General features: G+C 33.6%; 1 protein-coding gene across 2 annotated transcripts; it reads right to left on the bottom strand.

Annotated features, from left to right (window-relative positions):
* Positions 1–1,919: 1,919 nt before the first annotated feature.
* Positions 1,920–7,426, bottom strand: LOC138323330 (tubulin polymerization-promoting protein family member 2-like). 2 transcript variants are annotated; one of them, XM_069267869.1, is made up of 4 exons: positions 7,214–7,426; positions 4,998–5,199; positions 4,261–4,417; positions 1,920–2,885 (listed from the first exon to the last, which is right to left on the bottom strand). In XM_069267869.1, the coding sequence occupies exons 1-4, from the start codon at positions 7,215–7,217 to the stop codon at positions 2,703–2,705; spliced, it is 546 nt and encodes a 181-aa protein (XP_069123970.1). In that variant the 5' UTR covers positions 7,218–7,426; the 3' UTR covers positions 1,920–2,702. The 2 variants fall into 2 exon arrangements, with proteins under 2 accessions (XP_069123970.1, XP_069123969.1); XM_069267868.1 differs by lacking the exon at positions 7,214–7,426 and adding an exon at positions 6,039–6,084.
* Between the last annotated feature and the right edge of the window lie 3,237 nt (positions 7,427–10,663).

Below are 10,663 nucleotides of genomic sequence, written 5' to 3'. Positions count from 1 at the left end.
AAAGATGACAATGCATTAGCGTCGTCTGTCAATATATATCAGTTGACAAACATATCTTGGGTCAAAGGTTATACAAAAGCGGCTCTCATACTGTGGCACTACCAGAGCGTAACAACGGAATCCCCCATCATTGCTACAATCCTGATTAACTATGACATTTTAATTAAGAAATATCGCCATAAGGATATCAACTGTATCAGTTGACGAAATTTGGTATCTTTTTACGATTAAAAATACTATGAAAACATAATGGGACTTTAAGTGACGAAAATGAATTCTGTTGAGGCGAAATTGAATTCTGTCAAGTCAAAAATTAATTCTGTCCACAAAATTGAAATTTGCCATAACAAAAATGATTTTTGCCATTACGGAAATGAAGTTATTCTAAAAAAATATTAGATATCAAAACATGATTTGATTACGACAGATTTCAATTTTGTGTTCACAAAATTGAATTTTGTCTACAAATTGAATTTCGTCATGACTTTTGTCCACTGAAAGATTGTTTGTATAACAGAACTTATTTTGTAATACTAGGTTATAAATTTTGTTAATCTGAACTCATTTTTGTTGAACAAAATTTATTTTTGCCCACACAAAATTGGATTTCTTGTACAAAATCACAAGTGTCCGATTTGGCGCCCCGTACTACAGGCTTATCCACTCGCAGTATCTTATAAAGTAAACAATTCATGAATAGCTAATGGAAATCACAATATAAGTACAACAGGTAGAATAGCATCCTTAACATTACACAATATGTCTTTAGATCATGTTTGAATTGATGCTTGCATTTTTGACCACCATCATCAGATGATAGGCTATTCAAATCGCCTATCGTCCGTAATCGCTCGTCCGTCCGTCCGTCCGTCCTTCCGTCGGTAATCTTGTCAATTCTTGTTATCGCTATTTCACAGAAAATACCTGAGGAATCTTTCTAAAATTTCATATCTGGTTAACCTATGACCATAATTGTGCATATTACATTTAGGGACCGATCGGTTAACAAGATGGCCGACAGGCAGCCATCTTGGATTTTGATAGTTGGAGTTTGTTATCGCTTTGGGATTTTGATAGTTGAAGTTTGTTTCAAATTCCATATGTAAGTTCTCCTGGGGCCTGGTTGTGCAAATGGCATTTTGGTAGTTATTGATCAGCACGATGGCCGACAGGCTGTCATCTTGTATTTTGATAGTTTTCATCTGTTACTGCTATTTCTCAGAGAGTACTGAAGTAATCTGTTTCAAATTTCATTTGTAAGTTCCCCTGGGCCCCTGTTGTGCATATTGCATTTTGGGACCGATCTGTTAACAAGATTGCCGACCGGTCGTCATTTTGGATTTTGAATTCTGAATTTGATTCTGAATTTACAACAAATGTGTTTAACATGTTCCATCTTATTCGGTATTACATTCAGGAATGATATCGACTTAGAATACATACATTTTTTTCGCTAAGATTCGCGAAGCACTTCAAACGTTTAGCGCATTTGAAAATTGTTTTCTTTTCTTTTCTGTTATAAGGCCAGGCATGCTCAATGCTTCTTATGATGTCTGTCTGAGAATCCCAATCATTAATGCTTGTCATTTTTACAGTGTCCTCATTTGTAATATCCTGTATTCATTGAAGGACAAAAAACTACAGTACTTTGACATACCATAACGAAATTTAGATGTATTTAGTGGTATTAATAAGCATTCACTATTTTCCTGAAACACCATTTCTTTCGTAGAGAGAGTAACGTTTCTAAAAATGAACTATACTTGAGCTAACAGCATAAAGTTTTTTTTTTTTTTAGTTTGTTTGGCAATGTTTGTTTGGTTTTTTTGGGTTTTTTTTTTATGGTGGAGCGTTTTGCATAATGTATGTACCTATAGGAAATACTTTCATTCACTGTTCAAGATAATAAAAACACTTAATTATTCTTCCAATAAATAATAGCTTTTATTTTCCACACGTAAATAACATAGATATAGACAGAAATATTGAGACAAATGCATCCTAACTATTGTAGTTTCTAATGCAATATCACACAATCTGGACGGACTCACTACAAACAACACATAACAATCCTCTAAATAACATTTTCAATAATTTACGTTCGATTTACAGATATTTTGTGTAGAAAACGTTTGTAAAAACTTTTAATAAACATTATTTATAAGGGTTCAATGTTATTGTCATTGTTCTATCAAATATGTTCTATATATCATAAAACACTTCTTTATAAATGCTACACCGGCGACGAATGATTTTTTTCTCTATCTAAAAAGGGAGCAGACGGATTAGCATTTTTTTTCAGTAACAAAAGTTACTTACTTTACACCATTACCAGCGTTGAAAAGTTTGAGATACTTATTTTAATTCAAGATAAAAAAAAATATTGAAAATAATTAATTGCATCCCGAAAAAAATCCATCACACTATGCTCTATATGGAATTTTAAAAGTGCTGATTGTGTATGCACCAAAAGCAAAATAAATTATTTTATATGCATGTTTGTGTTTGTTGGACACACATAAACACGATTATACGTCAGTTATTGTTAAAATGATTCGCATCGTTTATGCTCTGTAGGCGGTGGAGCATCTTTAAAATTTGATGAAATCTTACAGACTAATTTGTTGCTGGTCTACACACAGATTATCAGAGACTATTTATATTGCTGTGGATTGTAACCGTAGAGATTGTTTAATTGTCTTTCATTTCTTTTTGTCGTAGGTTCCGTCCCCTTTGTATTCACCTACATATCCCGTGTTTTCGTGTCTCTCCTCGCGGCCATCAATTCCTTTGCCTTTTCCATCCTTGTCGAATCTCTCTTTGTGTGATCCGGTGTATTTACTTGCATCAGTCATTCCCTTAACATTGCCAGTCGCTGACTGTTTCTGTAGCAGAAAGAATATAACATTTATTAATAAAATAGTTCACAACGTTTTCACCAATAACCTTTAGAAAGCCATTATGGATTCGAAGTCATAATATGATATGTATTTAGTTCTTTTCAGAGGAAGAGTTCAACTATTGCAAGGAGAATCGACATAAATATACCGCAGTCTCTCATAACACGAATTTTACATACGCACCGCACCTAATGATCCTGGCTGCTAATAGGACGTACAAATCAACACTAAATCAATCTTGTTACATATCGTTTCAAGTAATAAGGATGCCAAGTTGAATGTTACATTTCCGATAAGGTCCGTTGTGTTTGAAAACTATAACGCCATGTACAAGACCAGAGTAACTACATTTTATGAAGGAAACATGTTGTACGTTATCATATTTAATTACAAAACTTTTACCGTATTTAAAGGCCCACAACCTTTCCGAAACGGCTTTTAATTTTTAAAATGGAAATGTAAAACGAGATTGATAATTTTATAAAGTCGTAAAAGTTATCAACTTACCGGTAATGCTACACTTATCATCACCTTCTGAACATTTTAATTTAGATAAATAAAATGTTAATTTTCATAAAGCGGGTCGTCTTTTGTTTCCCGCCGTCGTCCTAAATACCGCGCGATAGTTAATTATCACTGCGCCAGATGGCAAAACAGCGAAATTAAACCCAACTGTTATCAGGTATATTACGCAGGAAATCTTGCATAAACTTCATGTTGTAACCTCATCTTATGCCATCGATATATATTCTTATGTTATTAATGTTCTTTTAGAAACCTTTAAATTTTGCTCCGGAAAGGTAGTGGGCCTTTAAACTGGAAACATTATGCAATGTACTATGATATTAGACATGTAACGATCACACCATTGATCAAAGCCTAATCAACGCTGAAATCGATCAGATGGATAATAACATATTTCTTCATAACAACCAACTTTTTATGATATGTTCTTTATATATGACAAATGAGCAAACAATTACCAACTTTTGTAATTTTACACTTTCCACTAAGATAGTGTAATAAGCTCAAGACTCAGTCGAGTAACTAGTTTTACAGGATTTGTGTTGTTCATAAAGTATTCAGGTAAGCAATACTTTTAATTTAATTTGAAAATTTATTCTTAACGTAATTGTGATATATTTTTTATTGCAAACATATAAGACTTCGGTGAAGTAACCATTTACCAGTGTCTTTCAGTAGTTTTTGGGAGTTTCTGATTGCAATGTCCGTTATTCCAGAAGGTGTTGTTTATTTAAGATGTATCTGAGATTTAGTGGTGCGCATGCACTAGCTATGTATGTATGGGTTTTTTCTCTCTCTTTCTCTCTCTTTTTTGGTGATTTATTAATGCACTAACCGTAACTCCAGTGAGTGTTGTTGATTTGAGATTTTTCAGTAATTCCCTCTCCCAACAAGTACCATCGGGAGCCGTCTTCTTCTTCTTCTTTTCTGCTATCTTTTCAGCAGATTTTTCTATGAATTTCCTACACGATTCTTTGTTTATTGTCATGTACCTTAAAGAGAATTAAAAATGTCAACACATGCTTCTTTGTTTGGATGTTATATGATAATAATTGAAATTGAAATCCATAGATTAATGCAATTCAAAACATAACAAGTAAAGAGAGGTAACTCGCGTCATTCAGCTAATATTTAATTTAACGTAAAATATGAAAAATATTGGAGAAATAATGAATTGCAGCAGGTAAAACAGTACAAAAAATTATTAATCGTTATGTCGTCATGTAACTGGCTATAAATTCGCGTCATTTTGCGATAGGACTCCGACGAGACTTTAAATGTTTCACGATTCATTGTAAAAACGTATATGAATGCACGACAGTTAGAAAGAGTCCATCCCGAATTTATGTATTCGTTATTATATAATTGAAAATCAAGTGGTTTATAGGCCGAAGATATGAATCACACAGTATTCGTACTTATTTGGTGATCTGTTTATCCCTATACTTGACCAGAGTAGCACGTACATACAAACGTGGCAAATATTTGTCGTTTTGTTTTCGGTCCCGGAAAGAATATATATAGTTTCGATAACACTGGGTCCTGATCAGTACACAATGCCAAACTACTTACGGTTTTGACTTATCGTCTTTACATTGTGGGAAGATAGCGCAGTCCAACTCCGTCTTGATGTCCTTCCACAGGAGGTTGTCTTTGGAAATTTTACCAATGGCCATGGAGGTTATGTTTTCTTTCTTGGTTAACTTTGCATACTCCTTCAACTTACAGCAGAGCTCGTCCACTTCGGCATCATTGATATGTTCTTGAGCGCTTGCTGTAAAAACACAATCAACCATAGTCTTTGGGAAAAAAAACCTGTTATAGACCCTTCAGGAATTGCAATTACAGTGTACATTAAAAAAGTAACATCTATAATACAAAACTGCAGCCAATTTAATTTTTTATTATTATTATTTTCCAAGCAATGTTTCAACAAAACTGCATTTGCCCCATAGACACATGTTATTTGCATATCTCTAATTTTCTTCCATTCTGGCATTTTTCTCTCATACTCTAGGAATAACATTTTTAATATCATTTCTAATGAGAGGGATATAAGAAAGAAAAAAGAAAGAAAAATGAGAAAGGGGAAGGAGGTCAATAGAAATTTTGTGATGTAATGGAATGATGGCTCAAGATGAACAAATATGATGTCTGAAAATATTCGTGTGTTTATATACAAAGTTAAATCTGATCCGAAAAGAACTTGGACTATATATGGAATCAAATCACGTCTGTAGGTTCTGTAGTCTCTAAGTAAATGATCAACAACTTGTAACAATGTATTCTACGTCACTCACGAAGTGCCAACCCTTAACTTTCATTAACTCAACCAAATGTGTATCATAAAGTGACAAAGGTCAACCATATACTAGAATATCCTAGCAAACTACACTAAGAGGAGTATATTTGAAAATATAAAACTTAAGAATAATCGTCCATATCTTGTACGCTATGTTAATCATATGTGTCAATAAATGACCTTCAAAAACACACTACTTTTACTGTCTAACATTGTAAATATTTGTTCGCTAAAGCTCTTAAGTACTTGTTCAGTCTGGTCCACTATATTGACATGCCTTCCATTCACCGCGTGATTACCGTTAATCCTACCTAGGTATGGCTGCCAAATACATTTCGACATTGTTTTGGAGCACACGGAGATTTTTAACTTATTCAGTGAGCGTAGCTGTAAACAAGTTATAACTGAACGTTAGTATGCTGGCTTGCTGCTGACCGACAACACGCTCAATAATTCCATTAGCATTTGAATAGCAAGACGTGTATCGGCCAGTGCTTTAAAAGGGGTATTTAAAATGAGCAAAAGTGGTAGGTTCTTTGAATCTCTAAATCTATTTCTTTTTAACCGGAAGAATAAGAGACAATGTATTCCTGTCACACACAAGGTACCATTGTCCTTTTGGTATTTGTCTTTGTGTATATATTATTCGTGTGAACTCGTTGACCGGTACGAATTCAAAGCCAGTCTAGAGAATATAGAGAAAAACTTTTAACTAAAATTCACAAAAAGATTTAAGAATATTAGTATTCCCTTGATTTCCTTAAAAAGTACCATGATTTTTTGAATGAATGAAGAATTAATTACACTATTAAATTACAACATACATGCCAAATTCGTCCGAATAGTACAAATATATGTTTCGTGTGAAAATACTTATAAGTTATAGATCTTTACAGAAATAACGAAATAGGCAATACACTTCATTGTGATATAATATATATCACCAAATTCGATTTGGACACTCTGTCAACAACCAGCTGTAGGATAAAACCCGTATCCGCACAATCATACCCCACGGATCCACCAATTAAAATATTCAATAACGCGTTTTCCAGGAAAGAGTAAAACGGCACACTTAACATAATACCAGCTCATTTAACTGATCTCGAAGATTACTGGTATGGCAAGAGTTCGTATTAAGGCGGGTGTATAGGTCCGTTTATTGAATAATGCAGTAATCCCCAAATACGAGAGTACAGTAAAGTGAGTTAATAGTTAAATCAGCTAAAAGGTTATTTGTTTCAGTGCAAAATAAAATGGCAGTGTAAATGCCCGGATATGGTTCATCATAACGCAGCTTTCATTATTGATGCAACGCATTCGGTTATGAATACAGTTTTGAACGTCAGGCATAGCAGTCTGTCGGCCATTAACCAACCAGGAAACAAAAACTCACAGAGCAGACATGTATGCTGTAAGTAAACCACCACATTGCTAATAAGTCAAATGCACCGACAATGAGAAATAATGGTATGGCGTTACTTACCCATTTCGAATGTAGTCCGTACACACACTCAGGTAGAATAGTCTGGGTATCACAAGTGTTGCGCGATCTTAATGTCGTTTCTAACGTAAACAACCCTGTTTATACTTGTTGCTGGCTAAATCTACGTATGACAGGGGCAGTATATTCAGCTGATATTAAAGCCCGGCCAAGTTATTGATTGAAAGCTCACTTGGACGGTCAGCATTTAAGTCTGGTAGTATGATACTGATCAGACTATAGTCCTGTTAACTAACTACGATTTTACCCTTAACCAAACCAATTTTATGTAAGGAATAGATTTTTATTTTGTTTAAGTTATGAGGTTATACGTGTAAACTATGTAACCCCGGCTTTGACATAAAATTTACATAGGCTCCATTATCATCATAGCCTTATAACCTCAACAAAATAAAAAACATATTCCTTATATTTACAGTTTTTTACCTAAATGAATATTATTTATTCTCGCGACAGTTGCATATTTTTTATTAAAATAGTAAACCATATTTTGTACTCTCCCGTCATCGTCAACGAATTCGATTGATCAACTGATTGGAATCGAGTCCCACCAAAAGTGAGGTCATGACCCCACGTTGCTACGCCAGCGGCTATTTCCGTAACAATTGAATCGACGCACGTGTTGTACTATCACAATGATGATACAAAAAAGCATGGTTAATGAGTTCATGCCAGTGCAAACTGTAATATTACAGTATGTATAACATACACATACCTAATGTAGGCAGTTTTAAACAGACATTTTAATGTTTTGCTGATTTTAAAGAGACAAGGAAGTAATAGACCAAACTCAGTAGTTAATGCTATTTTGTGATATGTCTGAAAGAGTATTGAATTTAAAACGATTGGTTTCTACTTACTTAAAATGTTAGACCTTAAACAATACCTTACAATCGGTGTCTAACCTTTGTTATCATCTTTGTCATTACAAAAACATTTCTGTTAACGTGAAACAGTTTTCACAATATCATTTCATTGTTTAAATGAACCGTAAAAGTAAATGCATGGATTACATTTCAAAATAAAAAACAAATTATCACTCAAACATAAAAAAATATTTAAAAAACATTATCATGAACATTCTAATGAGCAAATGAGTAAATCAGTAGAGTAATAATTTAATACTACCTTACTAATTTACATTAATAACCTCCAAGCAAAAATTTCGTGACACAGGCCAAGATTAGATGTAACTCGGACAATACACCAGGTCAAAGGTTATGTAAAATTTATTAACAATCAAATATAAACAATGCAATTATTGTCTGACTCTAAAGACCTTGTCATAACTGACGTTTATTTGTGTCTACTAGAACATGCGTCTCTTAGTTTTTCATGATCTCGTCTGAGCGTCGTCCTGAATTTACTCATAGATCCAGTTCGAATTGATTTGTGTAAAGTTTTAAATCATGTTTGGAAAATGAAAAACCTATATCATATAAGCACATACCAGAGTTGATAGTGAATGCGACTTAACATCAAAACACATTCTGGTATATACAGAATAGTGTGTTGATAATTCAATGTGTGTATGGAATATTGCTATAAAGGTCAGGACTGTATAATGTTGTTTACACCAGGTAAGGGTGTGTATCACCCGGATGTAATAGTGCGTCATCCAGGTAAACAATCTACACAAGGCGAGTGTGTACACGTCTTTTATCAGCAAAAGCAATAGGCCATCCGTATTGAAATGCAGTTATCTTTTTTTCTGAGCATTTTCGTGAAAGCTTTTATAATGAGACTTAGATTGTGCCTAGATATGGTCCCATATAATATTAAAAAGGGTAGCTACGTTACTGTATAACGAAATAGACAGCCGTGATACCACAAGTGTTTACAGCCATGATAACTTAATTTAATGCTATGGTAACGACCTTTAACAAGTCTTGACTGCCATGGTAACTTTCTTGGTTAAGACGTTTAGTGTCATTCTAAAGTTATTTGGTAAGGTTTTTTCTACCTTCATAACGTCGTCGAACGACTCTACGTTAACTTATTGCTTTTTTTGGTTTTATCTCACTCTACTATTTATGAGTTCATCTCAATCTCATAATGACCCGTGTTCTTCACGGTACCACGGAAACGTAAAAACAATTAATCGGTGTCCATGGGCATTAAAAAGCGCAAATATCATGATTTCCATTACCAGTCCATTTCTCAATTTCCCAAGAAGGTATCCTATATTGCATTGATAGTTTGAATGTTAAACAATGGAATCAGAACAAAAACTGAATTACATCACTATCAATCACTCAAAATTCAAATTCGAACTTGAAAAATGAAGTGTATTATCATGTATTTGTATGAGGTAAATGGCTTGTAAACATATACAAGATTACATTTCGGAACATTTTGTTCCTAATGTAAAGTCCGAATGTATTGACTGGCTGGCACAGTATACTTTTTTTAACATATATTGTTATGGATAGTGATCAACCTAAAGTAATAGCTTTTTGTCAATATTTCAATTAAAATGAAGTCTGAAACGTTATGTAGTGAAAAACATATTATTATATAATACTCGTGTATGCACCTTTTACATAAACAAAGCATATCTTTGGAACAAAAGATTCAAAGTTCCAGTAAATACAGAAGGCTGCTTTAATAAGGTTCCTTCTAAAGCGCTTTGAAAGCTTTATTCTAAGTTGACAGAGACTTCCTTCAGAAAAACAGACCACAACGTTGTGTCAGTTGTTACGTGAGACCACATGTTACGAAGTCGATATTATTAATGAGTTGTCGGCATGTCGTCTGTATTGAATAGTGCTGTCCTAAAGATTTTCTCACCATTGCAATTTACATTTCTTTTGATACGCTTTATATACCATACGTCTACTCTCACGTGCTTTGGTATGATTAACTGTTATATCAGAGAATACGGACAGACAATAGGATGGTTTAGGACGCAAATAAATCGTATACTTTATTGTACACATAGCCGATTCCAAGGCTTGTACCCAGTTACCTGCGGTAAGTCCCGACAAACGTTTTATATGCATGGTTACTTTCAATAAGGTTGTTCTGAATATCACTTTACATATGGTTATTGATCCTGAAAATTTGATTGCCGAAAGACACCGAATAATACAATTTAAGAAATGTCATAAACATGTGATTTATGGTTTTGACTTAAACAATAAACCTATTGTTAAGGATACTGCTAAAAGTTCAAAAGGTCACAATACACAGAGTTTGATATAGGTCTATGTTCTGAGTACTCAACAAGGGCTTTCTATGGGATAAATGATGTAAAGGTAATGTGAAAAGGATACCAAATCCGTACATTAATATATGTAATGTGTTCATACATGGTATAAACCTTGCAATCGATATAACATAACTTTTGTTAACATTTGATACTTTTGTAGTCTAGATTTTGTAATTGATGTAGCAGGTCATGTTTAATATGTTTCATATTCTTATTGATTA

The sequence above is a fragment of the Argopecten irradians genome, chromosome 5, assembly GCF_041381155.1.
Source record: "Argopecten irradians isolate NY chromosome 5, Ai_NY, whole genome shotgun sequence".
Taxonomy (NCBI): domain Eukaryota; kingdom Metazoa; phylum Mollusca; class Bivalvia; order Pectinida; family Pectinidae; genus Argopecten; species Argopecten irradians.
The sequence above is the reverse complement of the archived record's forward strand: the minus strand, read 5'-3'. Positions and strand labels throughout refer to the sequence as shown.

Coding starts and splice junctions, on each gene's coding strand:
- LOC138323330 (XM_069267868.1), bottom strand. CDS start 6,069: ATGTCGAAATGTATTTGGCAGCCATACCTAG. Junction 5,200..6,038: donor TATTTGGCAGCCATACCTAG/GTAGGATTAACG, acceptor GTGTTTTTACAG/CAAGCGCTCAAGAACATATC. Junction 4,418..4,997: donor AAAGACGATAAGTCAAAACC/GTAAGTAGTTTG, acceptor ATTCTCTTTAAG/GTACATGACAATAAACAAAG.